Raw genomic sequence first — 20,953 nt, 5'->3', positions numbered from 1 at the left:
ATTTCATTTTAACTAACTATATAATTTTAAGCTACATATAGCTGGTGGCTACCACAATGGACGAGACAAAGTCAAAGAAAACCAAAATTCATATCAGAGTCGATATACTTAGAACAACATGTCTCCCTCAACATGTCTAGAGAAACTGCCCACTGGTGGGTCCAGAACTGGGGTGTCCATCTGGGCCAGAGAGGAACAGGCCGGCGCCATCTCATCTGACGGACTGAGGAGTGCGGCGTGGGACGTCTGAGCTGAGAAACGAACGAGTGGGAAACCTGGTGCTTTGGAATCCAGGGCTTGGCAAAGACAAACACTTCCACAACCCAGGGCACGACCGAGACTCAGCAAAGGCAGCCCCACGGGAGATGAGCTCACAGACAAACGCTGTAGAACAGACACGGCCACTCACCGCTGCGAGGCGGAGCAAAGGCAATAAGCAGAGCTGAGAAGCCAGACGTGGCTTTAAAACGTGCTGGTTTAAATGTTCAAGATACAAAGGCTACATTCAGACCCCGAGACAACAGGCCATTACGCAAAACAGGAAAACCCGAAACAGAGCCAGAATTTTATTTCCAAACTCTATAACTGAAAATATAGTATTTGAATAAAAAACTCACTAATGTGTTAAACAAGAGACTTTATACAACTAAGGAATCAGTAAATCAGAAGAGTGGGAAAAGTTTTCATCGTAAACCTTGTAAATGCCCCATGACACTGAAAAGGGGCTCAGAAACAGCGATGAAGAGCCGGCCACAGAGAGGGCCTGGGAGGTGTTGAGTTGCTCACTCACCAGCACGAGTATTTGTCTATGAGCCCATCTCCGGATCACACCCCAGGCCCTGGCATCTCTGACTCGCCCCCGCCCTAAAAAAGCATTATCTGCACCCACAACACACCTGCCAGCTGTTCTGCGAGGGGAGCAGGGAGCACTCACCTGGTTGCCCAATGCCTCACTGCTCTCCGGCTCTTCGTTTTTATCTTCCAGAGACGGGGCTGTTCTTGCACATCCTTTTACGAGGTCTTTATCCTGCCCGTTTCGCCCTGGGACGGAGCAGCCAGCCATCTCTGGATGCTGGGAGCTTCGGTAGCTCCACAGGGTGGGCGCAGGCTGGTCGGCGTCTTGGGCCACGTCGGCGGAGTCCCAGGGCCTGGGCTGGGAGGCGGAGTGCGGGTCTGAAGGGCAGCTGGAAGGGCTGCTCTCTGAACTGCCCACGTGTAAGGAAGCACTGAGAGTTGCTTGGTCAAGTTCCTTCAATGAAGATGCATCTTGAGGCTGTTTCTGGCAAGGCCCCGACGTGAAGGCCACAGCCATGCTGCTGGGGTTGAAGGTCAAGGTGCTGTTGCTGTTCTGCCGAGGGAACCTGGGGGAGGAGCTGCTGTGCTCGGACTCGGTGGAGGAGTGGCTGCCCACAGAGATGTCGGAGTGGCTGCGGCGGGCGTTGTAGGGCTTCAGGAAGGAGCTGTACACAAAGCCTTTGGTGACTATGGGGAGGAAAGATAGACATGAAAAGCTTTTAGCAGGAGGAGGAGGGACGAGGGACGGAGGGGTCGTCAGCAGAGAAGAAACCATGCTTTAAAAGTTTCCATAGTGAGAGACACAAAGTAAGATGCCCAGTGAGCAAACGGATCAGACATTCAATCCCAGGGTACAATGCGGTGGGTAGAGACGAATCGTGGCGACTGCCTGCCAGTTCGTTCTTGTTGCAACCTCAGAAGAGACGAGTGATAAGCAGGCCTCGTAGAGAGTCAAGAGGAGAGAATGAAAAGGACAAGCTGGAGAATGAGCACATGAGGACAGTTTCACAGGATACCTAGATCATGGAGGAAAGGACTAAGGGAAGACTTAAGGGATGTGTTCAAATACAAGTGTGGTACCGAGGGATCGGAATAACCATCCTCATGGGCAGAGCCCCTCAGAGATGCCTCCTTGCCCTCTTTCCATCACTTGAATCCCCGTCTCTGGTTCAGGCATGTGGTGGGAACAGTGAGCATAGTCTAAGTGGGAAGCTGTTTCTACTGGTTGGAATCACCCACACAACACATGCACAGCACACGTTCACTTTAACTAGTTGCCTAAGATGATGACAGAGAGGGCCTTCGGCTAAAACTTTGAAGTATAAATTGGGAATTGAAATCCTGAATCGACAGGAAAATGCTTTATGATATTAAGAAACAACTATCTGTCCAGGCAGGGACCCCCATGTGAGCCCCCTCTGTCTCCATCTTCCACGTGTTTCCTGTAGCTAAAACAATGCTGGCACACATTTGTTTTATCTGCTGAGTGATGGGGAGGGGCCCCTGGGCAGACGGTGAGGGGCAGAGGGTAACAGCTGATCCGGACACTGTGGGCTTCTTGCTACCCACAGCTGTTTTTAAAGTCATCCATGAATACGCCGAAACCGGTTTGGCTCGGTGGACAGAGCGTCGGCCTGTGGACTGAAAGGTCCCAGGTTCGATTCCGGTCAAGGGCATGTACCTGGGTTGCGGGCACATCCCCAGTAGGAGGTGTGCAGGAGGCAGCTGATCGATGATTCACTCTATTTATCAGGACTGAGTCCATACAACCCTAGGGACAAGGGAGCCTTTTGAACAGCTTGGATCTTTACAAGGAGTTCATCTGTCCATGAATCCAGCAGGGGCACCCTCCTGCTCACCACTTGGAAGGCCCCAGCCTTTGTCCTTCCTTTCCCATTTCAATCTCTATTCTTTGGTTAGGAAGGAGTAGGGGGAGGGGAAAATCTACAGATACTTTTAAAGAAAACTGAGAAATGTTAACATTTTCACTCTGGCAATGTGAACATAGATATTTAGTATATATGCCCACAATCCATATCTGAAATGCTCAGAACCAGATGTGCTTTAGAAGTTAGATTTTTGAATTTGGGGAAGGTAAAGCACACATACAATCTATACTAATAAAAGGGTAATATGCTAATTAGACCGGATATCTGCTGGATGTCTCCCAGACGTCCTTCCGGACAAAGCCGCAGCGGCTGTGAGGGCCGAGATCAGGCGGCAGCCGTGGTGGCATCGAGGGCAAGGGCAGGCGGCTGCAGCGGCCGACAGTGGCAGCCACAGCGGGGTGATGGGGGTGGCTTCTTCCCCTGATTTGCCCAGTTGCCTCTTGCAGAGGGAGGCCAGAGGCAGCAGCAGCGGTGGGGTGATGGGGGCGGTGCCTTCCCTTGATTGGGCCGGTCGCCTCCCACAGAGGGAGGCCAAGCTGCAGTAGGACATCCCTGCTGGGATTCTTGGTGCAGCCTAACAATAACCAGAATGCACAATGGAGCCCCCTGAGGGCTCCTAGATTGTGAGAGGGGGCAGGCCAGGCTGAGGGACCCCCTTCCAGTGCACAAATTTTTGTGCACTGGGCCTCTAGTCTATATATAAAAGCCTAAGTGACCAGTTGACTGGTCGCTATGACACTCACTGACCACCAGGGGGCAGACGCTCAACACAGGAGCTGCCCCCTGGTGGTCAGTGCACTCCCACACTCACTGACGGGCACCAGATGCAGGGCTCACAACTGGCCGCCACAGCCTGGAGACCGCAGCGGAGCGGCAGCAAGCCTCCTGAGCGGCAGCGGCGGCAGGCCCAGCGGGGCCAGGATGAGCAGGAGTGGCAGGTGGCGTTGGACTACCGGTTCAGCCTGATCCCCGCAGGCCACACCAAGGGACCCTATCGGTGCACGAACCTGTGCACCAGGCCTCTAGTATATTTCATAATATCCCTAGCAGGGTCTGGGTTAATATTCCATATTCAAATCCACTAACGTTTCTGTAGCAAAGAGATGGCTCTTCACACCAAAATGTATAAGTAATGATTATAAACAGCCTCACATCACTTTGATCAGGTTTTGCCACCAAATGAATTCAGATTAGGCAGGTTTTGGGAAATGAATTCTGGGAGGGAAAAGAAAAACCTTTGCTTTTTCAAAGCTTTTCAGATTTTGATATTGTGGGGAAAGAATCATGGATCGGTATTATTCTTTGTGTTTTTCTTTTCTTTTTTTTTTTAAAAAAAGCATTCTTTTTTAATTTATTTTTATTGATTTCAGAGAGGAAGGGAGAGAGAGATAAAAACATCAATGATGAGAGAGGATCATTGATTGGCTGCCTCCTGCACATCCTCTAGTGGGGATTAAGCCCACAAGCCAGGCATGTGCCCTTGACTGGAATCGAACTTGAGACCCTTCAGTCCACAGGCCAACGCTCTATCCACAGAGCCAAACCAGCCAGGGCTGTGTTTTTCTTTAAATTCTGTACCTCTTTCCCATGCCCCCCACCACAAAAAAAGCTATGAGCTGTTTTTAAAGTCATCCATGAATATGCCGAAACCGGTTTGGCTCGGTGGATAGAGCGTCGGCCTATGGACTGAAAGGTCCCAGGTTCGATTCTGGTCAAGGGCATGTACCTGGGTTGCGGGCACATCCCCAGTAGGAGATGTGGAGGCAGGCTGATTGATGTTTCTCTCTCATCGATGTTTCTAACTCTCTATCTCTCTCCCTTCCTCTCTGTAAAAAATCAATAAAATATATTAAAAAAAAAAAAAAGTCATCCATGAATAGTCATGAGGTAAGATTGTTATGGGAGGAAAACGAAAACCTCTGTCCTACAGGTTTTAAATTCACTCACGCCTAAGGCACATTCACAGAGCTCAGGAGAAGGCCGCTCATTTTGTGGTTTGCTCGGCACTGGCTGCGAGGGCACAGGCCCCATCAGGCAGCACCCGCTGCCCACAGGGCTGTGAAGCAGGGCCAGACCTGGCAAGGGAAGGAATGGAATCTCCTCTGGAATTTGTAAAAAAAAACGAAAACTGAAGACAGGTTTTGTTTCAGGAATCACTTGGGCATTATACTCTCTAGAGATGGACGGAACTTTCAAGGTTACTTTCCCCTTTAATCAAAGACTCGTATTTTTTCCTGGTCTAGACAGGATCCAGCTACAGCCCAAAGCCTTTCCTCATTGAGAGTTACAGTAATCCGGTGTCTGGCATCCTTACCTCCATTGTCAATCAGCCAGCGGTTCGGACTGCCCATGGGGTCCTTCTTCTTGATCACGCCCACCAGGTCACCTTCCAGAAGGGAGACATCCAGGTCTTGAGCAGCATTGAAGTTCCGGTCTGCTTGGAAGAGCTTTTCTGGGGGATACCTCGCCAGAAGAGAGGCCCGGAGTTCTTCCGACTGCAGCATGTAAGTTGGCTGAAAGGCAGCACGAGAAATACCATCAACAGAAGCCCTCCCCGGCCATTATCCCAGCAGCCGGGTTTAATCCAGACACTGTCAGTCTCAGAGTGGGGACAACGACAGCCAGCTGCTCCTGCGCCTGAGTCCGTCCACGGGGCCGGTAAAAGTCAAGATCGCTTAGGCCTTGCTGTGGTGCCTCTGTAGCTATTAAGAAAATTTAACTCACAGTTTTACTGTTATCTTGTGACAAAAAAAATATGACTAAAGTGCCACCTAAACACTCAAAATACCTAATATTACGGGTCTTTGTATGAAGCTAAACAACAGAGACTTTCCTCATGCTGACTTCCCCATCTATATAAACAAATAAAATTCATAAGAACTTCTATGCATATATGCATAACCCATGGACACAGACAACAGTATGGTAAAAGCCCTGGGTGTGGCGGGGGGGGGGGGGGGGGGGGGGGAGGGAAAGAAGGTGCAAGAGAAAATGGGGACATATGTAATACTTTCAACAAAGATAAATTTTTAAAAATAAGATAAAGTAATAATAAATTTGACTCCTAATTGCCAGAAAGTTTCTGAGTGCTTTACATATATTAACTCATTTAAACCTCATAATAACTCTACGATGCAGTATAATTATTATCTGTGTTTTAGGGAAGAAGAAACCAAGGCACAGAGGTTAGGTACTTGCTCAAGGACGTACAGTGAGTTAACTGTCGGTACCGGGATCTGAACCCAGGGGGCTGAGCTCCCAAGTTCACATTCTGAACAACTAGGCTGTGCGTCCGCTCTCTAGTTCCTACTCACCAGGCCCAGGAGTGGCTTTCGAGCAGACTGGCGGTCCACGGTCTTCCTCTCAAACGGCCTCTTGGTAGCTGGGAGAGTCTCTGGGAAGAAGGTGAAAACCTGGAGCTGCTGCAGAACCCTGCTGTGCTCCTCGTGGAAGACGGCAATAAGGTTTCCCTCTCTGCCGGCAACTTTAAGTAACTGGAGACCGTGGGAAGAGGTGAGATAGAGGAAAGAAGAGAATACCGATGAAAGATCCCAACTGACAGTCTCGTTAAAACCAACTGGAAGCTACAGTTGAGCAGCAGTTCACTCTGTGTAAGCTACTGACACTGCAGCCGATGCCAGGGACTGAACTGCTAGCGGGCACGTTGGCTGGCTCTGCTGGGACTTGTTCAGGGTGGAAAGAGAACCATTTAAAAGCCAAGGGTTTGCCGAAACCAGTTTGGCTCAGTGGATAGAGCGTCGGCCTGCAGACTGAAGGGTCCCAGGTTCGGTTCCGGTCAGGGGCATGTGCCTGGGTTGTGGGCACATCCCCAGTGGGAGATGTGCAGGAGGCAGCTGATCGATGTTTCTAGCTATCTATCTCTCTCCCTTTCTCTCTGTAAAAAATCAATAAAATATATTTAAAAAATAAATAAATAAAAGCCAAGGGTTTAGCCCGGCCGGTGTTGCTCAGTGGTGGCCCACGCACCTAAAGGTCTCAGGTTCAATTCCCAGTTAAGGGCATGTATCTGAGTTGCAGGTTTAATCCCCGGCCCTGGTCTGGGTGCACACGGGAGGCAACCAATTTATGTGTCTCTCACATTGATGTCTCTCTCTTTACCTCCTCCCCATTCCCTCCCTGCTTTCCACTCTCTCTTTCTCTAAAAATCAAAGGAAAACAAAACAAAATCAGCTGAGAATTAACAAAAAATAAATTAAAAGCCACGGGCCTGGACAGTGTGGCTCAGTGGTTGAGTGTTGATCCATGAAACAAGAGGTCATGGGTTTGATTCCCGGTCAGGGCACATGCCCCAGTTGCAGGTTTGATCCCCAGCAGGGGGCATGCAGGAGAGCCAATTGCAGTTTCTCTCTCATCAATATTTCTATCTCTCTCCCTCACCCTTTCACTCTCTGAAATCAATAAAAACATATTATTTTAAAAAGTCATGGATTCACAGGAACCATCAAGGGTTAAAGAATTCTAATTCCTAATGGGCTTGACCTAATAACATATTTAATCTATCTATTTTGAAGACTATCTCAAACAATCCTACTGTGCACTTCCAGAAAATCACCAGGAGAACTTCAGAGATGAACTCTCCATGGTGGGGGTGGGGGTGGGGGTGGGGGTGGAGGACTGGGGGGTGGGGGGATGAGGGACTCACCGAAAGCAGTGGCTTCAACTGCTCCAGAGCCTGGCGCACGAAGTCGCAGTGGGCCTCGGCGTAGCCGTGGATGCAGTTGGTGAAGAGGCCCTGGGCGTACTGGTGGAACTTGGGCAGCTCATCCAGCAGCTGCGCATTCAGGGCCTCGTAGTTGTTCCGGGCCGACTGCAGCTCCTCCAGAGTCTTCTTGTCCTTCAGCTTCTCCGCCCGCTCCGTGCAGTTGTAGAAGTCCAGCAGCTTGTCAAAGCGCTTCTGCACCAGCTTGTGGGGCCCTGTAAACATGCTCAGTAACTGATTGAGGGGGGAGATGACCAGCCGCTCTGTCCTCTCCTTCTGTAGGGACAAGAAAGGCACGTTGCTCAGTATTCCACATTTGCTATTTCCCATAATACTCTTCAGGCTGACTTTGTTATGTCCTACACCATCTGCTGTATTCCTAGTGCACAAGCTACACCCATGCAGATCTAACTGTCCTGCTTACCCCATCCCAGATGAATATACACACTCCAGAAACTTCTCAATTTATGCCTGGCTGACGTGGTTGAGTGTCAACCTATGAACCAGGAGGTCAAGGGTTCAATTCCCAGTCAGGGCACTTGCCTGGATTGCAGGTTCGCTCCCCAGTAGAGGGTGTGCAGGAGGCAGCTGAGTGCATATTTTCCTCAGCTCCAAGCCATCTGGACATCTCCAAGACACTATCAACCCCCACCTATTCCTTTTTACTTTGGACCAAACAAATACCACATACAGTTGATTCTTGGACAATGCAGGAGTTAGGGGTACCGACTTCCTGCACAGTCGGAAGTCCACATATAACTTTGGATTCCTCAAAAACTATACTACTAAAAGCCCACTACTGACCAGAAGCCTTACCAATAGTTGATTAACACATATTTTATATATTATATGAATTATAATCTGTATTCTTACAATAAAGTAAGCTAGAGAAAAGAAACTGTTAAGAAAATCATAAGAGCCCTAGCCAGTTTGGCTCACGAATAGAGCGTAGGCCTGAGGACTGAAGGGTCCCAGGTTTGATTCTGGTCAAGGACACATGCCCGGGTTGTGGGCTTGATCCCTCGTAGGGGGCATGATGGAGGCAGCCAATCAATGATTTTCTCTCATCATTGGTGTTTCTATCTCTCTCTCCCTCTCCCTTCCTCTCTGAAATCAATAAAAAGAAATAAAAAGTCTTTAAAAAAAGAAAGAAAATCATAAGAAAAAGAAAATATGTTTACAGTATACATCAAAAAAAGTCTGTGTATAAGTGGACCCATGCAGTTCAAACCAGTTTTGTTCTAGGGTTAACTGGATATCTATTTAGAATTCAGAAGCAACGTGGCCTTTAGTACTTTCTTTGTGGTTTGTACAATCTCAAAGACCTATTTGTTAACCTCTTAACAATTCCTAAATATTCCTTTTTAAATTACCATTGCAATCGTTGTTTCCTTTTGATCAGAGTTATCAATTGTGATCCATGATTACATTTCCTAGTTTTCCTTTGCTGAAACCAGGCTGATTTCAAGCTACGAAAAAATTTGTGTGAATACATCTAGGTCCTACCTGGCCTTTTACTTATTGAAAGCCATCCTTTGAATATAAAATCCTGCTGCAAATATCCTAGAGGACGGCCAGGACTCCTAATGCACAGAGCATGTCTCTGTGGTTAACTTTTTCATCAACTGGAGGTAGAAAGAGCCCCAGGAAGAGGACCAACTGTGAACAGTGTGTTGAAGACGGTCACTTACAAAGTTTGTGAAGAGCTGGTCACTGATGTAGCGATGCACCTTCTCGAACTGTTCCAAGTCCTTGTGTCCCTTCTCCATGCACACATCCCACATGCTCGCCGCAGCCACCACTTTCACACAGGCCGATTCCTGGAGCCAGAGAGGAACAAAGGCAAGTAAGATCAAACAGAACTGTCTAGCCTTCATCAGTCATTACTTGGTAGCAGTCGGGGGGAAAAGGGTTCCGAAATTAAATTTTTTCTCTGTGGTGTAGCATTTTAGCTTTGAAACAAGCATATTTTCATAAACTATGATTTATGGGCACAGGGAAAAGCCTAAGACTTTTAATTATGGGAAAATTGGTGAGGGCTTTTATCATCTCTTTTGCATTTCCTTATGGCACTAATTTGAGGGTTTCTTAATGCATCAAAAAGTCAATTAAATTGAAGTCAAGATGATTCCTGCAAGACTGTGATAATGAACAATCATCTCTCCTCTTCGCGTCTTGGCTCATGCTGTCACCGTCTCAAAAACAACTGCCCAATGCCCTCTGGGTAATGCAACCTTGCTTCCTTCACCCAAACTCTGGCACTCCTGATGGCTCTTGCTGCTTTTTTCCTTGCAAAAATACCTCCTTACACACAATGTGAAGGCAGCATTCATCTGTAATAATGCCGAAAATACGAAAAAATAAGTGAATGCAGAGTAAATGCCTCCTGACTGAACCCAACAGTTTTTAAATACCAAGTTGGTTTTCTTTGGCTATTTAAAACAAATGATGGGCATTTGCCTTCTTTATTTAAGTTTGGGGAAAGCATATTATTTTAATGTTAACTAAATAAAAACTAAAACCCCATTTATATATTTCAAGGGTAAATGAAGACCCTAAGCCAAAAATATTTAGTGCCTCATACATTGGTTTGATATTTTATTTTACTATATTTTTGACCTCTTGTCTTTAAGTCCTTTATCTATAATATAAATAAAGCCTGGGTTTAGTTGGAAAGACAAAGTGGGGAATCTTTCTAATTCCACCCGAGTGGGAGAACTAATGTGAAACATGATGGCCTCTTATATTCTTTTAAAGTGATGTTGTCAAGTTGTAAAATATCAGTCCATATGCCAATGTGGAGACCAAATTATACAGTCAATGTCCCTCAGCTTATGTTCTTGCTGGCCCACTCTAACAGCCAATCTATTAGCTAATGTTACTGCTAGCAGGGCTTTTCCATTTTATGTCAGCGACACAACTTCCAACACTTTCTCCCTTAATTTCCTCTGTTAGCAGCCATCTGCCCATCAAATGGCTGTCAATATTACACGTGTCCCACCTCAAAATGCTTCTACCCGTTGCTATGGAGATGAGTCTTTTAAGAGTTGGGGGCTCTGGTATATTTGCTATGCATTTAGAGAACATGAAGAGAGAACAGCCAACATGGAGTAGCAAATGAAGGAACTACAGGGTAAAGTCCTCAGACAAGGGAATATACTTAGTAGTTGTCCCAATATATGTTGGTCAAATCTCTCATTTGAAGCCAATAGATGCCTTAAAAGTTTTACCCAATTACATTTTTAAAATATGAAGAGGGAGCCGAAACTGGTTTGGCTCAGTGGATAAAGCGTCGGCCTGCGGACTGAAGGGTCCCAGGTTCGATTCCGGTCAAGGGCATGTACCTGGGTTGCGGGCACATCCCCAGTAGGAGATGTGCAGGAGGCAGCTGATTGATGTTTCTCTTTCATCGATGTTTCTAGCTCTCTCTCTCCCTTCCTCTCTGTAAAAAATCAATAAAATATATTTTTAAAAAAATAAATAAATAAAAAATAAAATATGAAGAGGGAGAGTTTGATATTTAAAGGAAATGTAGGGGGCATTTCAAATCAGTGGGGACTACTCAATAAATGAGGATGACAACTGGATAACCAGTTATAAAAGAAAAATAAAGTTGAATCCCTACCTCAAACCTTTATATACTAAGGTAAATTCCAGCTCAGTCAGTAACTTTAACATTAAAAAATGAAATGATAAATGTACTGAAACATGGGAGATATTTGTTATTTATTATCTCAGAATAGCAAAGGTCTTTTGAAGTGTGACACAGAACTAAGAAGCCATAAATGAAATGTCTACTTAAACTACAAAAAAATGAAACTTCTACACAGAGAAAGCACTTTAAGCAAACTCAAAAGTCAACAAACTGGGGGGAAACATTTCTACACCATTATCTCAGACATAGGGCTATTTTCTCGAATGTATACAGAGGCTCTACAAATCAGTAAGAAAAAGATCAATAAGTCAATAAATAAGTGCCCCCAATATAAATAAATCACAGAAAAAATAATGACGTAAACATGAAAATATCCTCAATCTCATTCAAAGAAATGAAAATTTAAATGTTTTTACCTATCTTTTTTTTGCATTTTTTTTTTACCTATCTGTTAAAGACATTTTAATTTTGATAACACTGTGTGTTATGAAGGGATGGGGAAACCGTTTCATACATTAATATATTTTTTTCACACATTAACAACATCTAGCAAATTTATACTATCATGATTTGGCTCAGAAAATCTAGTACTGTTGGCTTTTAAATATACTCATAGATCTGAAAATTATGTGTCTACAAGGATATTCCTGTGCCAGTGTTTCTAATCTTTTGCAACTACAATTTAAATAACTATCAATAAGGGATTAGTTAAATATATTATGGCATGTCCATACAGTTAAATGTTATGCAATTGTAAAAAGAGCAAAGGAGCAAGAAGCTCTGTGTGTGTACAGGTATGGACTGACTTCCAAAATGATGCTATTAAGTGTAAACCTAAGATGCTGAACAATGTGTAACACACACACACACACACACACACACACACACACCCCAGGCGAGAAGAGTCTAATAAATGATGCCCGTCTCTATAGAGGATGACTAGGAGACAGGGACAGGGGGAATCATTATTTTTATTTTTTACTTAACCCTTTGGTACCTTTTGAATTTTATACCATTTTACTTAGTTTAAAAAATGATTTTTTTTAAAGCAAAGGACTTCTTTTTAAGAAAATTGTTTCATAGGATGAGATTTTCATGTGCGAGGGACAAGCATGTGTCCTATATATAAACACATTATATAAAATCAATAGAGAGATTAGAAATATAAATAGAAAGGATTCTAGTCCTGGTGTGACTTCGTGAAGGAGATGCTGTCCGGGGACGAGGTGAGGATGCCCTGGGCCTGATCTCCGAGCTGCTCCAGGCCTGTTCGAACAGCGTTAGAGGCCTTCTGAAGGGCAACTAAGTAAGTTGGAAATGAATATTATTATTAGAAAGACCTCCACAGGAACTATCCTCTTACTCTTCTACCTTTAAAATTGTTTTGACAAAATGAACAGTGATAAGTGCTTCTTACATAACTGGGGACAGGAGACAGTAAAAAGGTGGTGGGGAAGACTGAGAGGGAGGAAGGGCTGGACACTTTAAAATTAATACAACAGGGCTGATCTCCTAAAGGTTACGTAACTTTTAAAGAATCCCTAGGAATCCTGATAAAAAGCATGTCATGGCATAATGGTCATTTGAATCCAGATTGTTCAATATTCAACAACCATGCTGGATGAGGGGGAAAATGGACAGAATGGTGCCCACGTGATCCTAACCACAGCGATGTCCTCACTCACCCGGATGTGCTGCAGGTAGAGAGACAGGTCTCGTATAAAAGATTTGATCAGTCTTTCCTGCATTCGGAAGTTCTTTTCTGTTTCTTCAAATGCTTCATCTCTTATCTGTTCAAAATAAACAAGTGCTGTTAGCTGATGTGAACTTTCCCTCAATCTACCTTATTGGCAAAAGTATCTTTCTTAAAAACACCTTTTGTTTACATTTTAAACCTTTGATGTTTCCCTGAGTCCTACTAAACTGAATTTAAACCCCTCCTCATGGCTTTGAGAGAGGGCTCCCTACTGTCGCACCTTACCCGCTCCGCCCTGATGGAGACCCTCTGGTCTGGGGCGGCTGCTGTCCACCATTTTCCCTGGCACCTGCCACATCTGTTGACAATATGCCTTTAACCCTGTGTTGTTGCTTTGCCTGGTGTGCCCTCTCCTCTCCCTATTCCCACCTGCGCCCCCTCCACCTTTAAGGCTCAGATGAAATCTCTGGCCCACATGAAGCTCACGTTCATGGAGCTCCTGTTTTCTTGAGAACTACACCGTGTAGAGAACTAACTGCAAAACTTAGCAACTTTTTTTTCACTTGCATTTTCCCTTACTGGTATCGTGTATACATCGCATAGTGAATGAAGACTGGAGACTTCGGATCTACCCTCAGCACTGTCCACCACTCAATCCCTCAGACTTTTATGTTTCCTTCTGTGCATCATACGGTGTTGAATTTAGGTAAGCTTTTAAATCCCTTCTAGCTTAATAGGTCTGCAATTTTACTTTTATCTCCCTAAATAAATTATAACGTTTTATGAGTGTCTAAAGCCACAATTATTGGCCTTCTGATTGCCTTTGTACACCCAGGCAGCTCACCAAAGCATGGATAGGGGGCTGGGTGGGTGGATGGACTGACATCACCAGTGGCTGCCGGGTCCTGTATCCACCAGCCAGCAAACACCAGGGGAGGTACCAAGAGGGAAGTCATGCCAGTTGACACCACACAGGCTGCCCCACGGAGCCTTGAAAAGCTGCCAAAGACATGCTGGGCCTTGACGTGCAGGACCCTCACCTGGGGAGCAAAGCCAGTGAGGTGCTTCAGGTGGCTGCTGACGCGGTTGGATTTCTTGATGATGGAGTGGATGTTCAGTTTAGAGATTTTCTCCATGAGGCTGTCTTCATCGCCCTTCCGGTACTTGAGGACTAGGGAGCGAGTCAAACTGGTGAGTTAGAAAGCTCTTTCCTGAGCATAAATAGACCATAAAATAAGCTACAAAGCAAGACTAACAACCCAAACTAGAGCTAGTGCTCGATTTCAATGAGCTTAGAATAAGTGCAGATGAATTATTAATCGAAATCACCATTTATGGACAGAGAGAATACTCAAGGGCAGAGAGACACTGCACAGACTGGAGAAGGTTAGCGACAAGGGGAGAGGTAGCAGGTATAAGGAAAAGAGCCTAAAGATTTGAACTCATGGGAACATCAGAGTTCAATGCCAGGGTCTGTCATTTCATCAAATTCTGTCCTTACACAAGTCACTTAACTTCTCTGAGACTCATTCCTCTCCAATAAGATGTAGAAAGTAACAGTATTTGCCTTATAAGACCATCTTAAATGGTCTCACACCTATACGAATGAGATATTTATATCCCATTATCTCACACAGTAAAATCCTATACAGGAGTTATTTAATCACTGTGTCAAACATTAGGCACAATCTGCTGACAAGACTGGAGCTCACAGTAGCAGGGTCATAAGGGGAAGGATGGGGGCAGCAAAAGACACACGTATCACCATGGAAGATGAAGAGGACGTTACACCAGGAGACATGAGCCATGATGGCGAGATGGCCAGAAAGCTTTTACAGCCACAAGCAGCATGACTGAAGTAGGAGGCAGAGGAAACGGTTTAGGTACAGTGGGGAGAAGAGTGGAGAACAGGAAAAGAGGTTACACTACATTATACATTCTCTGAGTATATCAATAATGTATCAGTTCAGCATGGTCACCATACTACTCGAATGTTCAAATTAGAGTCTTAACAAGACATTTGATTTAAAAAAAAAGAAGAAAAAGAAAGAAAATAAATGGTTTAATTCATTCTACACTATAAAGGAAGAAGGAGTGGATGGTTTGCCAAGTGACTGTGCAGTGTTGGTGCGGGGGAAGAAGGGGAACTCAGACGAGAGAGGCAGGTTTCTGAGCGTAGCCAGGACTGACGGGACCCAGAGATGGGGCACATGGGGCTTTTCTGGAAGAAGACTGAGAGTCCTAACTTAAATGGAGACAGTAAAACACCTAACCAGACGTGCAGAGCAAACAAATGTAAGCACAGACTGAAAAGGATTGCCGTCAATGAGTCGAGAAGGCAGTCACTCATGCTTGGAGGAACTCTGGAGCAGCCATGTCTAATCAGTCTTCATACCTCTTGGCAAAGACTCTTGCTGCTATAAGCTTTATCAGAGATGTCGATTTCCAATAGGCCGTGGCTGTGCTTTCATTATTACTGCTCTCTTTCTTCAGATCACACTTCCCCAAAATTCCACTACTGTTCCTTCATCACAACCCTATAACCTACCATCTGCTTCATCCACCTCTGGTGGAATAATTCTTTTGAGAAGAAGAACATTCTCAAAGGCATAGCTCCTTTGTAGCAACTATGCTGTTCTTACCCAGATCCTTCCGACGTTTGTATTCATTAATGTTAACGTTGATTTCCTTGACTGCAAGGACTGCATTGGTTAAAGGCACTTTATCTGGGTGGGATTCTGGGGTGGAATTCAGCAACTCCATTAGCAGCAGTGGGTAACGCATTACTCTCTGCACTGGTTTGATGAGGAAGGAGCCCAGGTTAATATAATTTGTGCATCCCCTATAAGAGAAGGGAAAACAGAGCCTTTAGTCCACTGTCAATAAATAATACAGGACCCACAGGTAGTATCCTTTATTCCTAAGTAGAGCTCTGTTCTTTCTTCCTACTTTCTACTTTCATCCATTCATGTTTCCTGGACACCTAATAAATATCTACCAGGCACTATTCCAGGTGCCGGGGATTTTGTAGTGACCATAAAAAGTCCCTGCCCTGATGGAATGAGACTGGCAATAAACAAATATCCTATAAAGTGTCATTGGGTGGTAAGTGCTATGGAGAAAAATATAACAAGGTAAATCTACTTCTAGGTTTCTGTCTATAAAGGAAGAAAATTTAAAAATGAGTTTGTGCAAGTGGCAAGGGAACTTACCATTCGTTGTACAGGCTCCTATAGGGCAGTTAGCATGAAAAGAAAAGAGACAGCTGATTAGAGATAATGCTGATTTTCATATTTTTCTCAGAATATATCAATTCAATGTTAACACCTATTAGTTGAGCAAACAAAAATCACATGGTAGCATAGCTAGTCTATTTTAAAAAGTTAGTAAGCCCCTAATTTCACTTTGATCTACTTAGATATATACATTAACATGCCTTCCTAAGACCAGGAAAATCTCACCTGATGATCAAGATTAACTGAATTTGCCCCGGCCAGTTTGGTCTAGTGTTTAGAGTGTCGGCCCGAGGACCAAAGGGTCCAGGTTCGATTCCCAGTCAAGGGGAGGTACCCGGGTTGTAGGCCCAATTTGGCCTGGGTTGGGGCATGTGCAGGAGGCAACTGATCGATGTGTCTCTCTCATATCGATGTTTCTCTCTCTCTCCCCCCTTTCTCCTTCCCTTCCACTCTCTCTAAAGATCAGTGGGGTGGTGGGGGAGGAGGTAAGATTGGGCCTAAACTGGCAGTCGGACATCCCCCAAGGGGTCCCAGATTGGAGAGGGTACAGGCTGGGCTGAGGGACACCCCTCCCCAGTGCATGAATTTGTGCACCGGGCCTCTAGTGTATAGATAAAAGTGCCTGAAATGGATAAAAGTACAAACAGGATGCCACTTACGATTTCCATGATATATGATGGAAAAAGGCAAGTTACCTAATAGAACCTATAATAATATATCATTTAGGTTTAAAACAAGATGAACGATGAATATCATAAGCAGTATAGACATATACATGGGAGTGATGATCAAAAGGCAGAACTAAAGAGCTATGATGGAAGTGAAGTGGTCAAAACTCCTACTTAAGCTCTGCCACGGAGTCCTGAAGATGCTTCTGGATCCTCTCATCCTTCTCATAGATTTCCAGCAGTGAGGTGGCCTCGTCGTGATTCTGGCAGTAAACCTTGTATGTTCCCTCAAGCTCATCCCGGTGATCAAGAAACACGGGTCCTTTAAAATATACACATACAGTGTTTTTAGTAAATTTCTTCTCAGTATCTTAAATGTAAGGTGTATAGGCAAACTTTAATGTCAGTTAAACCCTATTACAAGAAATGACAGTAAGACTACCCATCAAATTAATAAGAAATTTCCATGTAATAGCTTAAAATACTCTTAAAGCAAAATTTAAGAGACATGTTATCTGTGTATTTACTTTTCAGTACACACACACACACACACACACACACACACTCAGCTGGTCCCTGAGACAGTCTCCAGCCCCTTTTCAGTCAGGCAGAGTAAGGGGCTTGCAAGTACTTTCCTTATAAGTATGTGGTCAGACCCAGTAAGGATCACACCCTCTAAGCCCCAGGAAAATCTCTATAAGGATGAAGAGATCCATTACAGCAGCAGTCTCCAATCTCCTCTCTGTGCATAAATTGAATACACAGGACTTTAAATGAAATTCATTATATTAAAACATCTATAATAATAAAAGCATAATATGCAAATCGACCGAATGGCTGAACGACAGGCAGAACAACCAGTCACTATGATGTGCACTGACCACCAGGGGGCAGACACTCAACGCAAGAGCTGTCCCCAGCCTGCAGGCCCCAGGCCAGCCAAGGCAGGTGCCAGTGGCCAGCCCCCCGCCCCCATTGCCCCGCTGGCTGCCCCACAGAGGGAGGCGACTGGCTGTGGCAGGGGGTGGGGGGCGGGGCCAGCGAGCGGGCAGCACCAGGCCGGCCAAGGTGGGTGACAGTGGTCCCCCACTCCAATCACCCCTCCAGTTGCCCCACAGATCGGCCCTGATCGCCCACCAGGCCTAGGGACCCTACCCATGCATGAATTTCATGCACCGGGCCTCTAGTTTGTAATATAAAAACCCTAAACATATGACACAATAACATGTACTTTGTATGAAGCATTAAATAGTAAAACATAGCATTGACTCTAACAGTAATCACCATAATTTCAAAGTATGATGAGTGACATAAGAAACTGGTAAGCTTGGTTGCTTCTGGTTGATATTTGCAACAATCTAATGTGATACGAACATGCGACTTCAGTTGGTGATGAAGTCACAGGTCCTGCTAACAGTATGTGGTTTGTGCCCTATAGGCATACCTTAAAAAATGCTACATTTCAGTTCAAAATTACTGAACATAAAGATGTAATTATTTTTTGACCCAAGTTCATGGACTCCTTGAAATATAGCCACAGAGCCCTGGTCTGCAGCCAATTAGGAGAGGAATAGCTCCTATTTCATTTAGAGCTGCTGCTCGACTGCCGATCCCGACCACTCTTCCTCTCGCCCTTCTTTCCTTCACTCAGCACACTTGTCCTTCCTCTTCAGCCTGTACTGCTCTCCCCAAACAGCGCTCTTCTCTCAGGATACGACCCTACTCACTGCTTCCCCTGTAACTATTTCTACCAGTTGCTCAGGGACCCCCAGCCCTTGCCCTACAATGTCACCTCTCTTCCCCCTATGTTGTGTCCTATGGAATTCCCTAGTCTTGTGCAGATCGGTTCTTATTTAAATTAAGTGTATTCCCTTAATTATAGCTCCTTTCTGTGAAAGAAACTTGATCTGCTCATAAACATCACACCCAGGCTGCCCTGTCAACTGGCAGCTTTGCTTCTGTCTAATCCTGCAACTCAACAGGCACAGTAGCGGGGGTGGGGCTGGCTACCTTCTTGACCTTCAGGGCCACTCTGAAACCCCATGGCCACTCTGAAATCCCTGAGTCACCTATGTTTTCATCTAGTTTTACCATCTGATATTTGCCTGCCTTCTTCTCTTACATTATTCCTTTGTATATCTAATCCCTTCCAGCATCCCTAGAATCTTCCCTATCATACGGATGATTATTCGCATTTCTCCATTCACTGTTCTTCAACCTTCCTCATAGAGACTATTCTACACCAACTACAAGCTAGCAAAGCTACACCTCAATTTCCAGAGTCGTTCAAACTGTGGGTCACAACCCATAAGTGGGTCATGAAATTGACTTCACAGGTAATGATCAGCACTCATTTGGGAAAATAGAAAAGAAAATATCAGATAACATTGGACATAGTAAAAGTAAGCACAGGCATACACACACATACTAGTACACATATCCTGGGGCCTTATGTTAAATATTTCCTTCTGTGGGACATATTTAAAATACTTTGAAAGCCAGTCCCTTTATATATTAATATATACACAGTCTCCTAGTACTTTCTTCTTTCTCAACCTCCTCATCTTCTAACTCATCCAAGCCCTGAACACCTATTATTCTTTCCTTTCCCGCTAGATGCTGCCCTGGTTGTACTGGAATCCTTCTCCAATCAGGATTAGCAAATTAATTCGGTGCTGCTTTCTCCAGCACCCTAGATTACCTTGATTTTTGCTGAGTTACCCCTCTTTCCTAGTCATTAAGACTGCTTGGAAGGTACAGTGTTGAGAGGGAAAAAGACTTAGCGTAAGGTAGTTTGAATTGTATGCCGCCACTGGTATAATTTTTAAAAATAGGGATGGTGAACCCAGGTAGAAAAATATATATGTAATTGCTGGTATGTAATAAACTATCTCTGGAAGGAGATATAAGACAACTAGTAATACTGGTTGCTTCGGTTTGAAAAGAGCTGGGTACTGGGGGACGGGTAGGATACTTTTCATTAGTTCTTTGTACCTTTCTGACTGTGTGCCATGTGAAGGTAATTAAAATAAGTTAAATTTAAAATGTTAAAATAAGTCCAATTTAACCAACATAAAAATTTGCACATGCAATTCATGTCAATCTGTCATTTGCTAGTGGCTCAACAAAGTTTTAATTTCCCTTTCGCTGACTTCTCAGAACTGTCCCTTGTCTGATGTTCCAAATCTAATCCTTTATAAATTCCCCAGTGAATGTACTGCCTGGCCTTCTGGTTGACCACGATTGAAGCCCCCAGCATAGTGCTCTCATATAGTCTCGCTCCACCTCATGCACATGGCCACTGCAGGCTGTCCCTCACCTGTAAAGCTAACACTCCTGCCAAGGTCCTGAGCTATTCCGTTCCGAGGCCCTCTCCTGCACTATCCTCTGTGTACCTTCAGCACATCACACTCTGCTACCCAATTCCTGCTAGTCTTGGGAAAAGAAGTGGAAGGGAAGAAGGAAAAATAAACACAGTTGATATCTTATAGGGGTGAGATTATGGATATTTTGTTTTAATTTCCTGTTTCATTGTTGTCATAATATACAAGTAGTAAAATAAATTAGGAAAAAAACACATTCTGATATTTTCTATTTTATTAGTGCAACCCACTAAATTGACCTCATGATTCACTATCAGCTTGCAACCGTCAGTCTAAAAAAACATCCTAGTCAGTAATAGCTAAAATTTATTCTATTGCTAAGATCCTATATCACCTCAAAGTAGGCTGCAGATAAAAGGAGAAGCTGAGGGCCAAACAACCTCTGAACTAAGTAATTAAAACTTCGTTTCTTAGCAAGGCCCTTCTCCTCCTGCCTTCTACCCATGAAGTTAAAAAAAAAAAAAAAAAAAAGTTGCTTCTTGAGGTCATACCTACAGCATCGCTGATTTCCAGATCGGCCAATAATTGTTTTGAGACCTTTATCACCATCTGCATGTTTCCAAAAAGTCCCTCAAAATCAATGTTTGGTATCTGAGAAAGGGAAACAAACATAAAGATTCACAAAAAATGAAATTAATAGCATATCATTCACATTAGAAACACCTCTTCAAGTACGATACAAAAATTGTTCAAGGTCAGCCTGGCCAGTGTGGCTCAATGGTTGAGTGTCAACCCATGAACCAAAAGGTCACTGGTTTGATTCCTGGTCAGGGCACATGTCAGGGTTTTGAGCTCTATCCCAATGGGGGGGAGGGGCGCAGGGGGGAGAAGGGAGGTGTGCAGGAGGCAGCCGATCAATGTTTCTCTCTCATTGATATTTCTATCTCCCCCTCCTTCTCCCTTCCTCTCTC

The 20,953-nt window shown here is 44.6% G+C and overlaps 1 protein-coding gene across 3 annotated transcripts in view; it reads right to left on the bottom strand.

Moving 5' to 3' along the window:
• Nucleotides 1-20,953, bottom strand: part of DNMBP (dynamin binding protein) — a 91,398-nt gene that overhangs the window by 2,009 nt on the left and 68,436 nt on the right. For all 3 annotated transcript variants that reach the window (XM_070432535.1, XM_070432536.1, XM_070432537.1), the window contains 11 exons: nucleotides 20,534-20,633; nucleotides 16,834-16,981; nucleotides 15,968-15,985; nucleotides 15,398-15,597; nucleotides 13,796-13,926; nucleotides 12,745-12,849; nucleotides 9,096-9,224; nucleotides 7,348-7,680; nucleotides 5,999-6,178; nucleotides 4,999-5,197; nucleotides 935-1,482 (listed from right to left, as the gene is read on the bottom strand). In XM_070432535.1, coding sequence (XP_070288636.1) covers nucleotides 935-1,482; nucleotides 4,999-5,197; nucleotides 5,999-6,178; nucleotides 7,348-7,680; nucleotides 9,096-9,224; nucleotides 12,745-12,849; nucleotides 13,796-13,926; nucleotides 15,398-15,597; nucleotides 15,968-15,985; nucleotides 16,834-16,981; nucleotides 20,534-20,633 — 2,091 coding nt within the window. The remainder of the gene's footprint in view (nucleotides 1-934; nucleotides 1,483-4,998; nucleotides 5,198-5,998; nucleotides 6,179-7,347; nucleotides 7,681-9,095; nucleotides 9,225-12,744; nucleotides 12,850-13,795; nucleotides 13,927-15,397; nucleotides 15,598-15,967; nucleotides 15,986-16,833; nucleotides 16,982-20,533; nucleotides 20,634-20,953) is intronic.

The sequence above is a fragment of the Myotis yumanensis genome, unplaced genomic scaffold (genome assembly GCF_028538775.1).
Source record: "Myotis yumanensis isolate MYYU_CA2020_CCGP unplaced genomic scaffold, mMyoYum1.0.hap1 SCAF_13, whole genome shotgun sequence".
NCBI lineage: Eukaryota > Metazoa > Chordata > Mammalia > Chiroptera > Vespertilionidae > Myotis > Myotis yumanensis.
Note: the sequence above shows the minus strand (reverse complement) of the source record. Positions and strands in the feature narration are given on the sequence as shown.